The sequence below is a fragment of the Tyto alba genome, unplaced genomic scaffold (assembly GCF_018691265.1).
Source record: "Tyto alba isolate M040663 unplaced genomic scaffold, T.alba_DEE_v4.0 Super-Scaffold_14, whole genome shotgun sequence".
Lineage (NCBI taxonomy): Eukaryota > Metazoa > Chordata > Aves > Strigiformes > Tytonidae > Tyto > Tyto alba.
In genome coordinates this window covers 54,672,858-54,695,398 of record NW_024881276.1, presented here as the reverse complement: position 1 = coordinate 54,695,398, position 22,541 = coordinate 54,672,858, and the positions used below count along the sequence as shown (strand labels likewise).

Here is a 22,541-nt window from a genome sequence, read left to right as displayed (position 1 = left end):
CGTTGAAGAGCCATAAACATGTAAAGGTGTTTAAATTTACCAGCAAGAGCAACACATAACAGAACAGGAAGAATACTTTCGAAGCCATTCCTGTCTCTATACCCATGTTTGTCTGACCTGCAGTCCTAGAAAGGCCTTTAGCCCCAGGAGGTTTGGGACTCAATCTCTTGTTACTATTCTTCCTGTTGATAAATCAAGATCAAGTCCTTTTGTCCCTCCGTTCACATTTTGACAACTAGGGCTGTCTAGACTCAATGTAGAGAGCTTTGCAGGGGATTGAGCCAGGACACCAACATTCTTGCATTGCCTTTTGACTCTTTGCTGCAAAATGGCTATAAGGAATAGGCTTTTGAGTGCGTTTCCCTGTAGGTAGCTGCAGAATCAACAGTAGAAGTGATGGTAATCCACTTGAGGGATGGCCTTCAGAAACTCTCACAGTCATCTCTCATTCTAGCATCGTTGCAGCAGCTCTTCAACTATCCCACCTGCTTTTCCCCTTCTTGCTGTTTGTTACTACCTTGGTAGTTGTCTGTGTTTAAATATGACAACCTGGGGTTTTTTTCGCTCTTCTTGTTTCCTGTGTTCCTCTAACAAGCAGCTTGCAGCAGAACAAACAAGCAAGGCAGGAGTGCTCCAGGCAAAAGGGGTGTTTTGTGTTTGATTTGAATACATACATATTTTTCTTGGTTAAAACTTGTGATGCTCATCAAACACATAGAGGAAGGCTGTGAATAAGACCTTTCTCTTTCTTCGTCTCTCACACGCACACCCTGTCTCATATGAGCACCTTCTCATTTTCACTCTCACTGTCTGATTCTTTGGGAGCAGTCTCTCTCGTATCCTCTCACGTATGTTTGATAGTCTCATGCTCACTGCCCCTCTGTCACGTACACAGAACCACCTTCTCACCTCACCAGACCCTGGCTCCTGTGGGCTCTCGTGGATGACATATGCACACACGTACAGCCACCTACGCGCCCACAAAGGCTTTATTACCAAGACAAAAATTGCTCTCAAATATGTGGGACTGGATATAACTACGGCAGTGATGGGGAGAGAGGGGAGTGAGACGGGACTGGGAAACTGTATAGTCTTTTCGTCCTTTGTAGACACGAAGCACTACTTAGGTGGAGGGGAGAACACTGCCCTCAAGTCCTCATCCCCTCTGCCATGCACAGACAAGCACCGAGCATCACTCATTCGCGTGCAGACTCTTACCACTCTCCCTTAAAGTTTCTCAGTCACCCTTTCTCGTGCATCCTTTCCTCTTCTTTTTGCCTGTCTGTCAGGTCCTGATCACATCACTGTCACGGCTGCTATGATATCAGCTTTTTCTGACAGGTGTATATGCTTCTGTCACTCCCAGCAAAGCTCTTTAGCACCCAGTCTGCCTCCAGATCTGAGCCAAGGTAGCACTACTGGAAAGCACAGTCAACAGTCTCATATGTCTTCATGCAGAAGATTATAGTCTCACTAGAGATGACTGTGTGTTTTCAGGATATGGCACTTTCAAATAAGGCCTTAGAAAGGGCATTTTGTCTTTATGAGGACTGAGGTTCACTACTGTTCAGAAAAGGGAAGAACGCTCGGGGCATTTGTCTCATGAATGCCCAAAGGTCTTCTCCCACTTCTGCTGAGGAAGGGTCTCTATTTGCCCTCCTGTAGCAGACTACTTCATGGAGGGCCCTAATTTCAAAAATTACTTCCATTTTCTGCTGCCCCCAAACTTCCAGTGCATCCCGTGGCGCTGAGCGCTTCGTTCCCAGCTGCCTGGTGGGGACAGCCTCCTGGCCTCTCCTGACAAGAGGGTCAGGAAAACATATTGGCCGCCACGATGGGGGCCACGGACGTGCTTCAGAGCAAGGCGGTTTGGGCCCTTTCTCTGGGAGGTGGCCACGTGCCTCCGTAGGGGCTGCGAGTGGCTCAGAGCGTGCATGATTCGGAAGAAATTTCAGGTTTTCCAATTACCGTCGCAGTGGCTGGTAACCTTCCAGCAAAGAGACGTGGAGCACAGTGTTCCCGTGGCTCCTGCTGGGCTCAGCCGGCGCTTGCGTTTGAACTGGCACCAGGGAAGCTAGGAAGTGAAGAGATTATTAATAGGGAACACAAGGAAGAGTAAAGGTGTTTAAACAGTTCCTGCTTTGCATATCTAATCCAGGAGCTACCCTTCTGTAGTTCCCCAAACCAGTGCCCAAATCCAATGGCAAACTTCTCAGAAGCGTAACTCGTTAAGCTTTAGTACACCGTCAGATAAGGACCTTGCTTGCGTAAGGCCATCCAGCACTGATATTGACTCTCCAGGACATTTTTAAGGCTATTTATATCACAATAAAGCCATTTTATTAGCGTCATCAATCAAGAAAGACCGCATTTTGGCCTGGAAATGATTCTGCTTGAGTTTCTAGAAAGGAGAAGGGTGAGTAATTATGGGATGCATTATCTTCAATCTCATTTGAAATCTCCTAATTGAAACCACATATGAGTGCAGTTTATTGCTTATAAAATAGATGGCAGGGGCATTGCTGATGTACCTATGTGAAGTACTACCTTCCAGTTGACAGAAAGGCAAAGACTGGTTTTTCAGTAGGTAACATGGCTATGGCAGGAGCTGCCCCTGCCCACGTCTGGCCACGTGCTTCGAACTGAGCCTTATGCCCCGCGCCGAGCTGAGCTCGGGGCGCTCGGCGTCCGGGGTTCCCCTCAGCCGGCAGCGTCTGCCGCCGGGTGCCGGCCGGTCCCGCTGGCAGCATCCCCTGCCCCGACGGGGGGTATCTGCTCCTGCGGCGGGGCTGGGGTCTGGCTGCGGGTGGCCGGGAGCTGGTAACTGAGTCTCGGTCAAGCGGCGCGGGAAAGCTTCCCGGCTCGGGGCTTGTGCGGAGCTGGAGTCACTGCTTAGGCGGGGGGCTGCTTGCAGCTCTCCTCCAGGATTTTGCCGGCCTCTGTGCTGCTTTTCTGCTGCCAGCTCGGCGTGAGGGAGCAGACTTGCAGGAGCAGTGGTTACTCAGGTAAGGAGAGTGTAGCTTAACATTGCCTGTGGGGGCCTCTGAGACTGAGTAATGGCAGGGCTTGAAAGCTGTTACAGATATTTGATAATTAATTGGCTGGGAAATCAGTTTATTTTAACGACTCCAGTTAAATAAAGAAGAGAGATAAAAGGACTGCACGTTCCCGCAGTGCTAAACTACTTACAGGTACAGAGAAAGCCCATTACATGTCTGCTTTTATGCCAACAGGGGCTTTTAGTTCTTGTGAAGGCTCTTCTGAAAGATGGTTGAAATCTTTATCTTCCCTGAATCCCAGCAGTTTGGGTTTAAGACAGGAAAGGCTGAAGAGTGGTTTATTACCAAGGATCCATCAGGCGGAGGGGGACAGGGGATTGGAGCTGCTGCCGTAACCTCATGCTTCACCTCTGGCCAGATACTTACTGCAGAGCGGTTCCAGTTGTGGTTTATCACCATTTTATACTGCTCTAGTGGGAGCAATGCATGTAGCTCGGTTAACCTCACTTGTCTTTCCGAGTACTGGCTGATCACACACACATACACACACTCGGAGTAGCATCATGGAGAGAAGACCTGTAATAGTCTAGCATGAAAAAATAATTTTGTGTGCTTTCCTTACCTGTCACTGGCTGGCCAGGACTGACCCTCTTTTCCCAGCCTAAGGAAGGAACAGTGGGTGTAAAGTCAGAGAGGGGATGGTGTTAGGTCCGTTTGAGTTAGGGGTCTCTTATTTTCCAGCTTATTGGAGGTATCATTATTGTTCAGTGGGCAGATCTGTTCCTTGAGGAAACACAGTGTGCACCCTGGTCCTGGCCAGAGAGAGAGGGCTTGAGTGAGAGCTCTGGATGAAGGTTTTGGAGGGTCCCATTGTTTTGACCTTTGTATGTGTCTACAGGAACGAATTTTGTGTGTGACTGTGCCTATTAGAGACCTCAGCAGCAATGCTGAAAGAGAATAGGATCTATTCCTTGCTGCAGATTGTGCCTTGGATGTGAACTTTCATCTCAAGCCGTGTATCTCGTCCTGAGGGTGGTACAGCAAGTGTGGATATACGAACAGTGTTCCCAGTGCAGTCATATTTGTCAGAGTCTGCAAAGAGCCTGCAACACCATCTGTTTCAGTGAGCGAATAAGGGATTAAACTGCAGGAATCACGAGATCTGTACAATACGTGAGAGCAGGCCAGATGATCACAGCACAGCTGCTTTTTGCGTAAGCTAAGAATAAGTTTAACATCCTCTCATTTAGGGTTTAATGTAAAAATTAAGTAACGTTTCACTTCTGTCTCACAAATCCCAAACTGCTGTCACTGTCCCCAGTGCTGTTGCTTACCCTACTGCAGACTCAAATGCAGTGCAGGCCCCCAACTCCACAAGGGAAAATTTAAAAGAATGAAAAAAACAAAAACCAAGCCCTTCTGTCTGGTGGAGGTACGGCAGGATCTCTCTTTCTTTTGCCCTGGAGCACTCTAAATTCAGCATCTTCACAGGAGAATTTAGGTCTAGCTTGTCCCCCCAAGGCTGTGAGGTCCTGTGTAAACATCATGCCGTGCACAGCTGCTGGGGATGCACAGACACCCATCAGGTGGGCATGATGTCATCTCCCCTGCCCGGCTGATGAGAGCCTACCTCTAGCCAAGTGTAAACTCAGAGCAGGCTACAAATCCTCATCTTTTAAACATTCCTTGGATCTGAAACCTCCTGCCAGCTGGAGCTGCTTTTAGCTGAGCAGACTGAAGTGCTGTATTTAATGAATTCATTTAGAGTCTGGTGCAAGGAAGCGGGGCTGATCCTCATCTAGTGTAAATCTAGGCTTCCCCATTTACTTTAGTGGCGCCTTGTTGACCCTTGATTTATGCCAGCTGAAGCCGCAGTTTGGCATCTCTCTGTACAGTACTGGACTTCTGGAAATTATTTAGAGCAAGTGACCTGCCAGGAGAACAGAAATAGGAATCCAGCCTCAGACCAGCCAAGGCCCACGTGAGCAGCCTTAGAGCCAGCCGTGTCAGAAACTAAACTACCAGTTAGACAGCTGTACAGGAGGGAACTCTGTGGAGAAATGGTTTGTCTGTACTGCGGATAAGCTGTGCACAAGGGAGAGGTTTCGTTTCGCAGTAGGCTCTTGGGAGAAGTGGCAGGGATGTCAGTGGATCCAGATAAGATATCCCTGGGTAAATCCTTCCAGTAGGCTTAAGCAACATTGTCTTTGCTAGGAAATGAAAAGCGTTTACGTTCTGTGTTCCAGCCAAGTTGCACAGCTTCTTTTGCCAGTGCCAGAAGACTGCAGGTCAGGAGGTGCAGAAGCAGGCAGAGCAGTCCCTGTGGTTACGCCTGCACTGCCGTCGGTAGCCAGGCTGGAGTTCAGGCTCCAGAGCACAGAGCCAAGTGACCCAAACTGTTGCCTTCAAAGCGTGGGGAGGAGGAGCTTGTGCTTCAGCCAGTCCTTTCTGCTCTCATTGCACATCCCTGGCGAAGATCCCAATTAGAAAGAAAGAAGTGTGATCTCTACAGTAGTGCTAAGAAAGGTGTGCCTGGAGGTGGCACCAGGGTTTGTGAAGGCTGTTTTGCAGCCATCACTGCCCCACCTCTCGCTACCATCATGCAACCAATACACACCAAATAAAGTTTCGTATGAGACAGGTCAGGTCTGCCAGGTTTTGTTTCCAGCTATAAAATTGTTTAATTGTATGATTTGCACAGCCTATTTCTTTCCTTCTCCAGTGTGTCCCCATAAGCGTAAAACAGACATCGTAATGCTTCTCCTTCAGAAAGTGCAAGAGCTCCAGTTCCACAGTGCTGAGTCCCTTTGACAAAAACACTGCTTGATATTCAGCATGTGCTGAGTTGCCTTGCAAGATCAAGTCCTGCAAAGGTCTCAGAGGAAAGAGGGCACAAGATATTATGATTACTAAGATGGGAGGGAGATCTAGCTGTGGGAATTATTCCTGCCCCCCTTTCTCAAGGAGTTGTACCCTCCTCCCATTCTGTTTCCAACCATGAGGTTTTAAGCCAGCTCCTGGCTTTCATGCCAACAGCAGAAACTCCATCAAATATATCTTGACATTTTTTTTTTTTTCAACTCTTCCCCCTCTCCTCTTCTCTTTATTTATTTATAAACATGTTGTCCTCTGTAAGGCATATTGTGCCTGTAGGGATAAAGGTAAGCTCAGATCAAAGCTCTTGGGAGTTGTCCCTCCCAGCAGCTTCTCTACCTTCCCTGCAAGTCTTCTTCAGACTCCTCCTTTCATAAAGAGCGATGGTGGACAAAAGTGGGGCATTAGGGAAAGGCAAAATTGAGCAAAGCTGCAAATAAAGGAAAGAAGGTGGAGTTGAGCATTGCCTAGCTGTTACCACTTTGCTGTGGTTTCCACTTAAAGGAGTTCTTTGACACACAAGATAAATACAGCATGTGAGTCTGAAGTTTGCAGCACTTTGTTCTATGATTGTAAAACACCCATGGGACAGATTTTCAAAAGTATGTCATTTTGGGCAGAAAGTGGCTATATTGGTAAAGGAGCTCACTATGCCAAACAGTGTTTTGAGAATTTGGTTCTTGTCTGTTAGTTTGGGAGCTGATAGGCCCAAAAGCAGTTTGACAAATCTGGTCTTAATTTCATGCTGAGCACTTTGAAAAATCAAGCTTCACTTGTGACTTCTAAATGCCTGACAACTTCACTCACAGTGCATTTGGGAATACAACCATATGCCAGTGGCTTTTGGAAATAATAACACTTTTTGTCTTTGTGTCAATAGTTCTTAACCTCTCCAAGGATTACTTCTAACAGATCCAGTTTATGTAAACAAAACCATACCTGTGCCAGTTAGCTCCAGTATAGTATATGGAGGTCTGAAGTCTTGCCAAGAAATATTTAGTTGGATGTGAATTGAAAATAGCTAAAAAAATCTCTTCATCTGAAAGAAACTTGCAAGAGGAGTTGTCTTCTGACATATTGCTGAACGCTGCCAGGTAGGTGGTAAAAGTAGTAAGACCAGGTCATTGCAACTCGTTCTTCCTGCAGTTGTTCCCTGCACAGCTTAAACATCCTCTGGTCCTCAGCCCAGCTTTGTTTGAAACATCTGAAACAACAGGGGCTTCCTTGCTTTCCCTGGGAGACTCTTCACAAGACTAGCACTTGTAGATGACAATAAGTTTTTCCTCAAGTTTGAATAGACTTACTTCTCTTCTTTTTCTGACCTGTTACTCCTTTCTAGACCCCTACACATCTTGCTAAATAATTCCTCTCTTCCCTTAGTGCTTTCAGCTTTCAAAGAGGTATAGCTTGTCAACATGTCTCTTTTAAGTCCTCTCTTAGTCACGTTATACATATTTAATGTTTTTAAGCTTTCCTTAGATGCTGATCCCTTTCCAGCCCTTGATGGATTTTGTTGTTGCTTGCCTCTGAATTCCCTCCAATTTCCCCATATCGTTCCGGTAACAAGGTGCCTTGGATTGACTGCACCAGTCCAGGTGCGCACTCGGTATTTGGTGGCAGTTGTTTTTGGGTGGAATTAAAAAGAGAAGCAGCAGAATCTCTCAAAGGGAATCTGCTTCTTGGTCTCCTCTCTGAGAGCATTATTTCACGATGGTATTTTGGGACTAGCTTTAGATATGGAAATGAGACTGTGTGTCTTGCTCAGAAGCTGTTCTCTGCTTTCAAGTGGGAGAGAGATGGAAAAGGGGAAGAGGGGTTAAGCTCCTCAAAGGCTTTGTCTACATTAGGCTTTTTTCTTCATATTTCCCACTGTTGCTTGCACGGGTGCAGCTCAATCCACAGTGGCACTGATGACGGCTCTGGCACAGGCAGGGAAGCTAACATGTTTCGCTACACATCGTCTCCGCAATCTCTACAAGCCCTGACTCCACCAGCAGTGCTGCAGCAGCGGGAGCTGGAGAGGGAAAAGGTCAGCTGTAAATAATAACTACAGTGTTTGCACATCAAGGAGGTGTCCTTCCTTGAAATGCAGCAGCTGAGAGTGAGCAGGCAGGATGGGCCCACTTTCTCATTCATCCTGAAATGCCACCCTTCAGAGTCAGCTGCTGGCGGCCTGAGGGCAATGCTTGGAAGGGACGATGATAACTTGGCTGAGCCACCTTGGATACTTTCACGACCTCAGAAAAGAAGGGAAAGTTAAGTCTTTGTTGTGGTTTGAGCCTGCTCAGCAGCCAAACACCACACAGCCCCTCACTCCTCCTTTCTCTTCCAGCAATGAGAAGGGACAAATGAGACAGGCTTGGGATTTGAGATAGGACCAGGAGGGCAAATCACCCATTATGGTCACGAGCAAAAGGCAGACTTGTTAGGGGAAGAAAAAAAGAACATGGATTTATTACAGACACTAACAACAACACTTGAGAACACTTTCTCCCCACCCCTCCCTTCTTCCCAGGCTCAGCTCTGCTCCCAATATCTCTATCTCCTCCCCCCAGTGGCGCAGGGGCAGGGAATAGGGGGTGCACTCAGTGCCGCCACTTCTGACATCTTTGGTGGGGGGAGCTTCTGGAACTTCTTCCCCCTGCTCCATTGTGGTCCCTTTCACAGGAGACAGTCCTCCACAAACTTTCTCCAACATGAGTCCCTCCCATGGGCCGCAGCATTCCCCAGAGTGCTCCAGCGTGGGTCACCAACTTTCTCCGACTGGATTCCCTCCCACAGCTGCAGCCCTTCCCGAGCTGCTCCGGCGTGGGACTCCCCCGCATGCTGCAATCCTCCCAGCACTGAATTACAGCAGCGGGGCTGCCTTTTCCCACAAGACCCCGGCCTTTTTCGGGCACAGCACCTTGATCATCCATGTGAAATACAGGCCATAAATCAGTGTCTGCTCCACCGTAGATCTTCATGGATGGTGGGGGGGGCCGCCCTGCCGTCTCCCCACAGGATCCAGGGGGTCTCTGCTCCGGCACACCTCCCCCCTCCTTTCTTCCTCCGTTCCTCCTCTGACCTTGGTGTTCATGCAGCTGCAGCAACTCCTTCTCACAAGTCCAACTGCTCGTCACCACGTCCCTTCTTAAATACGTTATCGCAGAGGCGCAGCTGATGGGCTCAGTTTTGGTGCAGAGGTGGAGCTGACTTGGCGCTGGGGGAGCTTCCAGAAGCTTCTCACAGGGGGCCACCCCTATAGCCCCCTCCCCTGCTACCAAAAAAACCCCACCACTCACTCAAACCTAGGACAGTCTTATTTTCCCAAACATTGCTCTCATTCCCACTCTGATCTGCCTCTCCAAAGAGTTTCAAGATTGATTTCTCCTTGGTGTGGGTCCTTCTCTCCCAGCCCTCCAGCACAAGGGCTAATGATTCAGATGCAGTATTCTCTTTTCCCTTTCGGAGAAGGAGCAGTATGAGATTAAATGGACATTAGAGTCTAAAAAGTAGAAAGCACATTCCTGTGTCTCAGGTAGCATGCTTTGCAGGTATTAGAAGGAACTATTTCATATCGTACACAACAAAGGTGACACCAGTCAGTTTCACATAACGCTTAAATCTGTTATTCTTTCACAACCTTGTACCAATTAATGGTTAACTAATGGAATTCTCAGCCAGAAAGTATCACCAAGATGAGGATGTTAATGAGTTTAAAAAAAAGAAAAAAGGGGCAGGGGGTTGAAAAATGCCTGGGGATATGAAAGGCGGAGTACAAACTTACAAGGTGGAATGCAAGCTGTCATTTGGAGAGGAGGCCAGTTTATATTTGCTTGGGGTTAGATTAATAGGCTTTTATGGATGGGAAGGATCATGAAATTATCTAGATGGTGATTTACATTGTCCTTTTAGGAGGTGTTCCACCTTTCTTTGAAACATCTGTCACCAGTCATGGGAGGGTGGTCACTAGACCACGCCGCCCCGTGCTCAGGCCCTGTGATACCCATTCGCTGCTGCTACTGTTCCCATTTCCTTCCCCAGATGTTCAGGTGTGGACATCTGGGCACTAAGTTCCTCCTGCTTCCATGAAGAGGTGCTGCTACCGCAGATCTGTGGGTCACTACCCCAGCAGGTGTTGAGGCTGGTGGCCAACCCGAGTCCCCGACAAACCTTTGGCCCTAATCTGATTGTCTGTTTGGGTGTATTTGCCCACGTCAGAAACCTTCCCAGAGGTGGTACATGGCTTCAGGCCACCCGGCAGGCTTCTCTTCCCGGCCCACCAAAGGCTGTTGCCAGTCCTGTGGGTATGCCCCTTGTTTGCAGCAGCCCTGAGAGCACATGCTGACGCTGTCACGTTGCTGCGTGGGATGGCACGTACGGCGCCTTGTGTTTTGGAATTGGGCCATGGCACCACGGCATCAATCACATGGACTGTTTTGCAGGCTTACCTGTGCCTCTGCATGTGCGACTGTGAGAGGGAGAGTTGGGGAACCTCCCTCTCGCCTCTCCACTGTACAAAATACATGAGGTGGTGCCCCAAAGCTCCAGTTCTAATTATTTTGATCTCAAGTTTTGCAGTTCCCCTCCCTGAGAAAACCACTGGAATCCACAAGCTGGAAAGTGCTATTTACAGTGCCACGTCTCTTTTCAGCTGTGACGAGCTGATTTGCAAATCTGTGACAGCCTCTGGTGATACCTCCTGCATTTTTAGGCTGTGACTGGGGCAGGAGGAAGGGACCCGAGACCACACAAAATACTTTGAAGCTCCCTAGCATCACTCTCCCATTCCCTCTTGTGTTCACACTGCCCCTCTTCTGCATCCATTCTCTCCTGAGCTGCCCTCTCTTTCTCTCTCTATTTCTCCCTCTTTCAGAGCTGCCCTTTGCATTACTAATCTGTGGCATTATCTCATTCTCCCGTAGCTGTGCTAGCTGCCTTGATGTTTCTTGCCAGCTTTTGCCTCTCCTCCCGCTTTTTCTCTCCCCCCTTGCCACCCCATGATGTAGCATTGCCTTTCTCCATCTGCCCGATTGTCTCTCTGCTTTTTATCTGGGTGCCGGAGCTCCAGGTGCTGTCATTCTCCGCGACAGCACAGAACGTTTCAGATTGCCTCTGCGGCGGGATAATTACCAGATACAGAGTCACGTGGACTTCCCAGCCAAACCCTCCCTCCCCTCCTGTCAGAGGAGGAAATCACATCTCTGAAACGTACTTTTTTTTTTTTTTTTAGAAGATATCCAAGGGAAAAATTTGGAAGTAGTTCTTCTGGAATTACCTAGTGGTGACCGCATGAAAATTACCTGCAAGGCACTGGGTGTACAGGTAGAAGGAATAGCTGATTTCCAGTGCTGAAGTTTGTGAATGAAAATAAAGGGGATGATAGTCTATATGGGTGCCTTTTTAGTTCTTCTGTTCTAATTCTGGGTGTATCCGTCAACCAGAAAAAAGTCCTAATGGTGCAGAAACTTGCCAGTAGCTGTCTGATTTCCAGTCCTTTTACAAATTTGGCATAAAAGCCAATATCCAGTTCACATTAGCGACTAATTACTATTGTCTTTCAATGAACTTCAGTTCCTAAGTGACCGCGGGTACTTTTAAAATGTCAGCCCATGTCTTAGTGATGGCAAAAGCAGAGTCCTTAGTGTAAGTGCAGTGCAACTAAAATGCAGATCATCCGTCAGTGTTCCCCCATTGCCATTATGCATCATCTCTCCTAACCCCTGGTTTCCCCTTTTGACGGTGCCAGAGCCCCATGACACTACGGGAAGCTGCCGACAGCCGAGCGAGGCGTACATTCCTGGTTGGACATTTAACTAGGGCCGTATGATCAAGAGCTGATGAACGCCGCCTAATCATGCTGGATCAAGATCAGAGCCAGGTTTCTGACAAGTCCTTGGCTAAGCCAAAAGGGAAGGAGGGAGCTCAGGGTCTGTTTCCTCAGCCATCTCATCCTCCCGACTGATCTCGGTGCAAGACCCTGCCGCAAACTGTCAGAGCGTTTGGCATTTCTGCAGGCTGCAGCCAGAGAGCAGTTCAGCCCCTCTGTGCACGTGTGGGGAGCAAGTGTCCTCTGTCAGGAGCCCTGTAACTGGAGACAGTCGCTCCAGACATGTGCCTTGGAGTGGGCAAAGAGCTGCCCAAGGGTTTCCTGACTATGCTGTAAAGAAATTGATGTTTTTTCCTACGTTTGTGGGATATAAGAAAACCTGGCACCGCCATGGTAGGCCTCGGTCTGGGGCTTTTTCTGTATTTTGAAGCTTTAAACTGTGCTGGGATGTGGATGGGATGGAGATGACTTCGTTCATAGCAGTTTGAATTGATAATGTTAAGAAGGTACCTCTGCTGGAATGGATGTGGACTGAAGTTGTTTATGCAGGTGTACTGATCCTCAGAAGATGGGAAGGGCAATAAATCACACCAGTGTAAGTTCTCTTATTCTGATATAGTTACATCCACCCTGGGAGAGCACTGACATAACAATTACTATAATTTGGAGCTTGATTTCTGTTTTTTCTCTGCAAACAAGAACCTATACTCTTAAATAGTTATTATAACAGAAAGAAAACCCATGTAAGACCAGCTGTGTGTCTGCTAGTGAGAGCCCATGCAGCTAGCTGTCTTTTTAGGCTGCTGTATTTTTGGTGAATTCCCTTGGGTTTCATTTTCCACGCGTATCACATGGACTGGGAGATGAGGATGCTCACAGCACATGATCAGTTCTGCACTGATAGTCATATTCACTGGTTGTAATTCTTTTTGCTTTCATTAAAAAGAGTTGATGGGAGAGAGAGTGAGATAGGAACGTTTCTGTACAAGGCACTGGGGAGTCCTCATCTAGAAAGCTGGGTACGAATTCTGGTCATGAAAGAGGAATTCAGACTGGAGCAGGTGCTGAGAAGGGCTACTGGGATGTTTAGGGCAATGGAGAGTCTATCATACAAGAAGAAACTAGGAGAGTTTGGCTTGTTGAGCCCAGCAAAATGAAGGCTGAGAAGGAATATGATTGCTCTCTGTGAACACACTGGAAGATAAGCACCCGGGAGAGAGAAGAGCTATTTAAGCTAAAGGATGGTGTTGGCATGAGAGGGAATGGATATAAACCAGCCATGAATAAATCTAGACTTAGAATTAGAAAAAAAAGTTTCTAATCAGCTGAGCAGAAAGACTTTGAACGGCCTGCCGTGTGAAGCAGGGGGAGGGTACCCCCAGCCAAACACACTAGGCTTAAGTAGGAATGAAGTACATCTCCGAAAAAGATTATAAGGTATAGCTGGCCGTGCCGGCAGAGGCCAGGGCTCCCTGACCCAGGGAGCCCGTCCTAACCTCACGCTCCCGCTCCCAAAGTGACCATTTACTAGAGAGGATGAGCAGAAGTGCAGGCATCCTACCAGGAGTGGGACGGCCCCAAATTGTCACCTGAGTGCTGAGATACCCAGGGAGCTGCAGACGGGTGTGACAACCAAGGTCACAGCATAATATGGCTGAAAGAAAGCGTGGGCTGAACAGATGCAGCAGTTTCCCCTTCCTGCCAGTTTTCCAGCACAGGACTGGCTTTAAGCAGTAGTTTTCTAAATCCCTCTGAGGGCCCATGTTATCGTGCTGGCAGTGGTGGCTCAGGAGCTATTTATGCCACATTTTGGGAATCCATCCTGCTTTGGCACAGCATTCACTCTCAAACAGTGACCCTGCTGTTGGCCGTGGCGCATCAGGAGAGGAGCAGCGGCTGGAGCAGGCTGGGGAAAGAGAGGAGCAGTGGCAGCAAGGAGAAGGAGGTAAAGTTTGAGCAAAATCTCATGCCCATGTGTATTCAAAATGGGTAAAATGAGGTTTTTGGTGCTTGACTGAAAGGAGGTTTCAGACACTCGGTTGATGCAGTATCCCACTGCCATCCACTTAGGGGGCCCTTGCCTTCGCAGAGGTGATGTTCAGCTGCAGGTGTCTTCTGTACATCATCTCCTGCTGAGGAGAGCCTGATCCAGAGCAGTGAGAACCACCCAGGGCCAACAGCTCCCACATCGCTCCTCTGGACTATGTGTTCTGCCAGTGTCCTCCTCTGGTGGGGACTGTGCCCCAGGGAAAGGGAGCTGGCTGCTGCAGCGGCAGCGCTCTGTTGCTCTTGCAATGCTGGCAGGGTCTGGCACTGCCGCGGCGCTGGGGGGCCTGCCAGGGACTCCTCCCCCGAGCACCCTGCTTGGCAGGGTCAGGGCTGCCATGCCCAAGATCTGTCCTTAGCCCTTGCTGCCCACATCCCTGGGGGGGGATTGCAGGGGAACACCATCGCTGTGTTCGAGTCCTTGCTTGACACGCAGGGAAGGGCTGAAGAGCACGAGGAGACAAGACGAAACAGTGCGAGCGTGATTTGCTCTTGAGCTTTCCTCACAAGGCTGCAAGCAGTATTGTGTTTAACCACCGCATTAGCTTTCCAGGATCATACTTTGCAACACAACGGAGAATTTGTCTTGCACGTTCAGAGCTGGCAGCTGGGAGCTGACATTACTTTGTGCCGAACAAGTCGTGTTTGATCCCTCTCTCTTTTCCCTCTTTGCCATTTTGCTGCCAGGGGTAGAGGGCAGCAGGGGAAGTTGTTAGCTGGATCCCGCCAGTGTGTGTGAAGTGACAAGATTAGAGCAGGCTCATCACAGAGCCAAGGAGAAGGCAGGAGATCTGATCCAGGGTGGGTTGTGACATCTTCTGGCGAAAGGGGGTTGTGTCCCTCGGCGAGTGCAATGGGGTGGTTTCAGGTGCCTAATTGCATGTGCTGCAGGCTGCCAAGTTTTGGCCTGCTGCAAAGATTGTCTGACAGAAGAGATGATCAAAGGGTTAAGGGAGAAAAGAGGATTAAAGAGGAGTGTGGGAATTATGACACAGAGCTGTCACCACAGTGTGCTTTGGAGAAAAAGGGCAGATAATGCAGTCCAAAACCACACTATTTATTTACTTTTCCCCCAAATGAGGGAAGAGCTGTGGCTTGCTGGTGAAGCAGCACACCGTATTTCATTAATCCTAACAGCTCGCCTCTTCTCGCTAGCAGAGCTCTGGCAGACAACTCTGGGATTGGGCTTGCTGTAAAAAAAAAATTATTTATTTGGAATTACAACAACAATTTGAAAAACCCAAACAATTATCCCAGGTTCAAGGCAACCCAATACATCATCAGCAAAGCTGTAAAATTCCTGCCATGTTAAAGTAATCATTTAAACAGCGGCTTCACCAGGTCCTACCGGGCTTCCTGCCTGCCTCTTCATCACTGTAGGCTCTAAATATCATCCATCCTTTCCAAACACCATTGAATTTACCCCCAAAAGACCCCCCCGAAGACAGTAAAATACCCCCCACTCCATCTCCGTAGCCCAGGGCTGTAGCTGCTGTGCTGCTTTTTCTGAGGCAGAACGGGAAGCGCTCTGCTGAACACCCAGCTTTTGTGCATCCTCGTCGTCCTCCTCCTCCCACCATGCAGCCCCCGCTCTGGCAGTGGTGCACCCAGCCCGGGGAGCTCGAGCTAGGGCTTTCCGACCTAACGCCGCCCCTCCGCAGCGTGCCTGCCTGCTCGCCAGAGGGAAGGGAGGGCACAGAGCTGCTGGAGCGACAGGCACAACCTCAGCTGTGATGAGCGTTACGGCGACGTGCGAGGAAACCAGGGTCCTGCACAGCGGTGCCTCGGCGGGAGGAGGAGCAGGGCTTGCTGGGCTGGGGGTCAGGTACCAAAATCCGGGCGAGGCAGAGCAGGTGGTGAGACCTCCAGCCTTAGCGTTCGCCAGGAGAGGAGACGCGGGCACCTGAGCCTCCCTCTCCTTCTTCCTTGCTTGCTCTCCCACCTATCCATAGGAAGAAGCCCAAATGCTTTCAAGAAGTGGGGGGAAAAAGACATCTCCCCTACCTAGATGGAGTTCACCTCGGAGCCCACAAAGGCAGGTTTGCAGGAGCGCGGCTTTGGCCCAGCGCTGCACGTTCGGCCGGCAGGCGTGGGAGGAGAGCGGAGGAGCAGCAGGGCCCGCTTCCAGCTCCTGCCCTCCCCCTGCCTGCGTGCTGCCAAATGTCCCTTCCCGGCCCGAAATCCCAGGACTGGGAATGCTGTTGGACAGCCCTCCCTCCCGTTCAAGGCAACGGCTCCTGCTGAAGGTCCCAAAGTGTTCTCCTGCGGTGAAAGCGTCACCCCCTGCCCTCCCTGCTGCGGCACGGCTCAGCCCCGTCGTCTGCATTTGCACGTGGGGAAACCGAGGCCGAGGGAGGCGTGCGAGGATGGGCCAGGTTCCTTTCTCCACGTCCAGCGTCCAACCATCCTCTCCTGGCTGGTTGTTACGGGGTCCTTAGCCACTCTGTGAGAACTGGAAAGGCAGCTAAAAAACCTCAGGTGCCAAACTTTGCTGTTTGTTTACGAGAGGGCAAGAAGGGCTAAAGGGGCGTGGCAGCAAGAGTTTTTTGTCCTTCTGTGTCTGTGGTTTGAATTGGTGCTAAGAGCAATAGTTCCTGAGTGCCTGCAGTGGTTGTGCAAGGCATGACCATCACCACTAGCTGGTCTTCTCGTTAGCCGCATCAGAGATGTCAAGAAACTAAACCTGAAACTGTAAGGAAAAGCAAAATGGATGGATCACAAATCGTTTATTAACATTCGCTGACGCTAATGGTAATGCTTTCAATAAGCCTAATGAAAAGTGTTTGACTGTCTCTGTGAACTTGATTATTGATTATTAGTGAACAATAAGAGTCATTTGCTATCTTGCTGATGCCATGCTCCTATTGCATTGCAGTTAAAATGTCAGTTAACATGCCATTTAATATTCTATTAGCATTGAATTAGCACTTATTACACTGTGAAAATCATCACCATAAATCCTTATTAAAGCGTGATCCATACAGCTGGGTGGCATCTCTGGCAGACTAAGAGGGTGAGTGTGTGCAGACAGACATACTGAGATGCATCATCCACGTGGATGCATGTTTGGAGCGTGCCAGGACTTGGAATATCCACATTTGTACATTGATTTTTCCTGATGGTTTGAGAGGAACAGGGATGCTGAACAGAGCAGCTCAAATCCATTTCACTTACTCTTCCCATTTTCCTCCTTTCTCTCCCCCACCTCACTTTATTTTGGTAGCACCTGCTAACTTATTTCAGGGGCGCTTGCAAGGTTGCCTGACTAGCTGTTGACCACTGTCCTAGGGCTGGCCTCGGGGGCTGTAAGACAGGTTCTGAGACACATTTTCTCTTTGGCAGAGAGGAGGGAGGGTCCCTGGGTGTGTGTCCCCTCAGGAGCAAGAGGACGAGGTTTTGCTCCGACCATGCTGCTGAGCTGCTACTGAGTCCAGGGACATTGCAGGGGCATCTTTACTACCTCAGAGCAGAGGCACAGGGTGCGGTGTAGGACTGGAAAGCAGCCCGGCAGGGCTGGTGCTGTGCGTTGGATCTACTGGTGCCCAGCAGCACTGATAGCTGTGCCGGCGGATTTTCAGAAGTGGCTGAGAAACTTCAGCTCCCACTGACTTCAGCTTCAGCTGTTAATCTGCTTAGCTTCTCACCACCATCCCCCCTTGGGATTTTCACAAATCCAAAATGTGCAGAGAGGGGCTTTGAACACTTTTGAAAAAAAGACCTAACCCCCGATTCTTGGTGCCGTTGCGACCCTATGCAGAAATGTGTGTGCAAGAAGACGGGTGACCCTAAGGCAGCCGGCTCTGGAGACAGTCTGGGTGTCCCTGCAGGGTTACTGCTCCCAGCCATGGGGCACAGTGCCCTCCCTGGGTCCTTGCTTCCAGCTCCCATTGCTGGTGATTCCAGCCCGGGGTGGCCAACCAAACTGGGGCACCTCCACATCGCAGTGATGCTGGTTTCTACATGTAAGCGGCTGCTCATGAATTCCCCTGCCCACTTCTGTGTTTTACAAAGAGCAGCTCTTTAAAAACAACGCAGATCACAGCCGAGAGCTCACCTCAGGGCAAGTGCCTCCCTGGCCGGGAGGGTGGGCTCTGGCCTGAGAGGCAAACCACTGCTCCCCTCCCCTGGGGCTGGCCCGCGGCGGTGCTGGCCGGGGTCTGTTGGGCTGGTCTCTAAAGCAAATGTTTGTTGGATCAGAGCGAGCTGCTTCCAGCTTGGTCAAAAGCCTGGTGCGCCTCCCATTGATGCCCACACAGCTTGGCTTTCCTCCTGCCCACAAGTAACCCCAGAAGATCTCGCAGAGCATCCGTGGGTGTGCCAAAAGGGAGAGGGTGAGAGGTGCCGGCTGTAATGGTAGGGTCACATAGCAAGGCAGTTGCAACGCAGCATGAATGAAATGCATTCAAATAGAGGAACTTGGAAAATGCCTGACCCGTGTTAAGAGGCTGTATGAAAGCCTACTGTCAAATATTTGTCTTATCTTGAAACGATAATCTTTATCGTCTCTCTTTTCTCTCTCAAATACAACACATGCTTGAATAGTGGTGGGGAGGGGGGTTATTTGGCTGCCAGGAGGCCGTGGGCAGAGCTCTGAGGGGTGAAGGAGCAACAGCTCTGGAGACTGAGCTTCCCTATTTATCCGCAGAGCAAGCAGGCTGTGAGCTGCTGTAGTGCAAACCCTCTCAGCCTGTCATAGCATGGCCCTGGAGAACACAGCTGCCAGCGTGAAAGAGGAGTTATGTCCCCATGTCTTCATCAGCCCTGGACCTCTGGAATGAGACATGGCTGAGAGCAAGCGGGGTGTGCCTTCGCACTGGTACTTCTCTTCTGTGCAAACCAGCTTCTGGAGGTGGGAAGTGGTACAGAACAGGTGCCTCGGCCAAAATGCATTTGTCTTCACAGCACCTTCAACACTCTCTGTCAAGGAGCAAAATGCTTATCACGCGGTTGCAATAGGGTTAGTCTGCCCTCTGCTTTGCACGGTTGGCAACTGGGGAGGTGGCAGTTGCTGGTCCTGCTGCTGCTCTTCTGCCTGCTGCCCCTAGCTGTCATTGCTCCTCCTGGCTCACCTGGGATGTTCACAGAACATGCTGCATGTGTCACAGGGGTGGCAGGGACACCCAACTGCCTTTCCTTTTTAGCCTGGAATCTGCACTTGCCTGCACAAGCGGGCAGATGTGCATCGGCAAGGGTTGTGTGTGTTAATGAGGTGTTGTTTGAGGAGTGAATCCCTCTTTCCACCAAGCCATTTTTTGCCAGAGGGACAGAAAGGGGAGATACACCATAGCTTCCTCCCCTTGTGCCTCTCAAAATGAGGGATTGAGCCGCTGAGCTGACAAAGCTGGAGCCCTGAACCTTTACCCTCCAGACTGGCAGGGGTCTGGGAATGCAATGCTCTTGTATACTTAACTTTTGAAGATGAGAGAGAAGCATGGGAAGAACTTCTCCTGACCTTTCTCATTCTCAGAGTTAGAAAGGATTTGGTGACCAGAATCTCTTGTGGCCTTCCAAAATAATTTTTGGTGCAAATGTAGGCCACAGACAAAAGGAAGAAAAAAACAGGAGGCATGGCCACCCCAAATCCCATAGTTTCATGAGCCAAAAGGTTCCTGAAACTCTTCAAAAAATCATTGCAAAGTATGTGGCCATGGGCCAGCGACGGTGAGGAGATGCTGTGGTTCCCTGGCAAGGCAGGAGTGTGCTGAGTTTCTGAGCAAAGTAGTAAAGGGAGCAGACAAAATGGAGATGATGGAGAGGTTTGTTAATCTCCTCCTCACCTTTCTCATCCTCTGCAGGTGTTATGTAGAAGACAGAAGCTCCAAGGTGGCCTGGTTAAACCGTTCCGGCATCATTTTTGCTGGAGAGGATAAGTGGTCCCTGGACCCTCGAGTAGAGCTGGAAAAGAGAAACCCCCTGGAATACAGCCTGCGGATCCAGAAAGTGGATGTCTACGATGAGGGGTCCTATACGTGTTCAGTGCAGACACAGCATCACCCCAAGACTTCCCAGGTTTATTTGATCGTGCAAGGTAAGCAAAATGTCTGAGAAGAGAGCAAAGAGGGAAGGACAGTGGGCAGAAGGATCTGTGTCTCTCTTAGAGAAACCCCGGGGTCAGTAGCATCCCTTTAGTTTACAACAGAAGCCAGCAGCAGCGTTCCCTTCCACTGCAGTGCAATGTGGCTTTACTCTGCTGTCAGTCTGTCCCTTCAAAAGTGGTGACAGAGCAGGGGACATCAATGATGCCAAGACATATTCTGGTATAATGCAGACCTGGCTCCTGGCTCTGGTTGTTCTAGCGCTGAGGGGAAAGCATTTGTTTATAATGACACTTGTCAGAACATTGTGTTTGCCTCATCTCTTCCCAGACAGCCCTCTGGTTTCTTCAACTCCTCCTTCCTCAGATTTCCTTTATTTTTTCTTGTGTCAACAAGCTACTGTGCTGTGGTTTTCAGCCTTCCATTGTCAACTCTTTGCAAGGCTGGGGAATTAATTTTCCTTGTATCCGAGGTAGCTGCCACATACCTTATGTTGTCCTCTCCTTTTTTTAGCTACCCTCCTCCTGTGTGTGTTATAGGGAACTGGAAACCTGGCTATCTGAACCACCGTTGTCCAATCTGTCTGCCTGCATTCATGGCATAACACATGGTACAACATGGTATAATGCGTACTCTGTGTACACATTAAGGAGTTCACCAATTACTGGTAAGGGCATTATGGAGATTACTTGTTCCATCCTGTCCAGACCAGAATATCAAATGAGCGAGTTTACTCAGTTTTGTTTTGTTTTGCTTTTAATCTTCATGTCATTCTGTCTATCTGCCTATTTATCTGAAATATTTATGGAGCAGCTTAGATAGATAGGTATGTATGAATGTGCTCAATGCACACTACAGATATGTTCAGCTTCTACATTATCCTTCAGGCAGGAGTTTGGTTTTTTCTCCTGATCTGTCTAGTAATCCAAAAGGCTACAGATTTTATTTCCCCCTGCAGGTGTTTGAATTGCTCTAGATGCATGCATGAAGGGACTCTTCCACTTGCTGCTATTACTTGGCAAGCCGGGGGCTAGCTAGCACACGGAGTGTTTATCTGCAAGGCGAAGTCTGGACGTACGGTCAGAGAGGATGCTTTACATGCGAGTGTGGTGAGACAGAAGGCTCCTGGTTTGTCTCCTCGTGCAAAATCCTCCCCCAGCGGCGTGAAGAGCGGCACGTGGCAGTGGGCAGAGCAGCAGCCCTGGCTTGTCTGAGGCTTTGCTGGCGTGAACTAACCTCGCCAGCCCCGCAGGTGAACCCCGCCTCGCTGCTCGCTATTGCGGTGCATAGCTAATCGGCTGTGGGGGGATTATTGATGGTAAAATCTCACAGCATACAATTTCCATTTACCTGTCAAGAAAAATATAGGTACAAATGAATTTTAGAGCCACAAACGTGTATTATTAGTTTTATTTGTGCCTAGTAGATATGGGCCTAAGCAGCAAGATGGAGTTCTCTAGCTTAGCTTTCACCTAAATGTGTGGATGTCCAGCTCTGAGCTTTGTCACCTTTCTGAGGATGACAAAATTCAGGTTTTGGCACACCTAAACTCTGGATGCCTGTCAACGAGGTATCTATGGATAATCTTTGTTTAACGCCTGCCACAGATTTAGCAAAAGACCCATTGCAATACCTTGCTTGCTTTTAAAGCCCCAGGTCCTGTAATCCTGTAATTAGGTGAAACTCATAGCTTTGACTTGTCTAAAACTAAATTTCATCCGGTAAAAATTAAAAAAAAAAAAAACAAACCAAGGAAAATACAAATACAAAATCTTTTACAACTTGGAAGAGCTAGATGCAGCATTTTAAACCATGTTTTTATTAGTTTAAAACTAATAAATAATTAATTTAAAATAATTTTAACTAATAGACCTAATTCATTAGAAAATAGTATATGCTAAAAATAATCCCTTTCTTCTCTGAGTATCATTTTCTCATATTGATTATTATTATTCTCAGATTTGTAGGTTGTCTGCCTGAAAAATAGTCTGCCCCTTGTACAAATGAGAGGAGTTTGGATATTGAGTCTTGCTAAGCTTTTTAGTTTTATTTATTTAATGTAGTTTATTTGCTTCTCTTGACTTTCTGTTTGTAAATTTTAAAACCTCAGATATGTGAATCTCTGGACACCCCAAATGTAAAAATGAATCAATAAAAGAAAATACAGCTTCTGAAAAAGTAAATGACAGGGTGGTCAACTGATCTGTGTGGCAATCTGGCAGGAGGATTCCTGGCATGATGGTCAGTGATTCCCTTTGAACAAGCCCAGGGAAACCGAAACAAGCCAGGGTCAGAGACTCCCTGCTAGCTTTGCACACGCTGGTGGTGCCTGGGTTTGTCGGTGGAAGATCCCCCAACGATAGCTGCTCATGCCCTGGCAGCAATAGCTGCCTTAAGTCCGTGCCCAGGCTTCTCCTTCTGCTCCCTTAGCACTGTCACAGGTATTTCTACTCCCCACTGCACTGTATACCAAAGTCAAGTCCTTAATCTCCTCTGCCTCATTTGTACAGCCAATTTGAAAACCCAGCCTCTATTCTCCCTAGGATCAAATGGGATAGCTATAGCAGAGACTAACGAACAGGTAGGCAGATACTGGAGTGGTGTTGCAGCCCTTATAACTAGAGAAGGCCACTTCCACGTCCCCAGTGCCAGCTGAAATAGATGGGCTTTGGTGTACCCTAAGGATTCACTGTGTTTAGACCACTGCAGGTGAATGAAGTTGCATTCTAGGAGCAGGTCCTTTCCTCCCTTGAGAAAATCAGGTTTCCCTGTTGT

The 22,541-nt window shown here is 48.8% G+C and overlaps 1 protein-coding gene across 4 annotated transcripts in view; it reads left to right on the top strand.

Moving 5' to 3' along the window:
• Window positions 1–22,541, top strand: part of LOC104363821 (limbic system associated membrane protein) — a 1,022,402-nt gene that overhangs the window by 833,546 nt on the left and 166,315 nt on the right. For all 4 annotated transcript variants that reach the window (XM_042788682.1, XM_033005145.2, XM_033005144.2 and 1 more), the window contains one exon: window positions 19,527–19,759. In XM_042788682.1, the coding sequence (XP_042644616.1) occupies window positions 19,527–19,759 (233 nt within the window). The remainder of the gene's footprint in view (window positions 1–19,526; window positions 19,760–22,541) is intronic.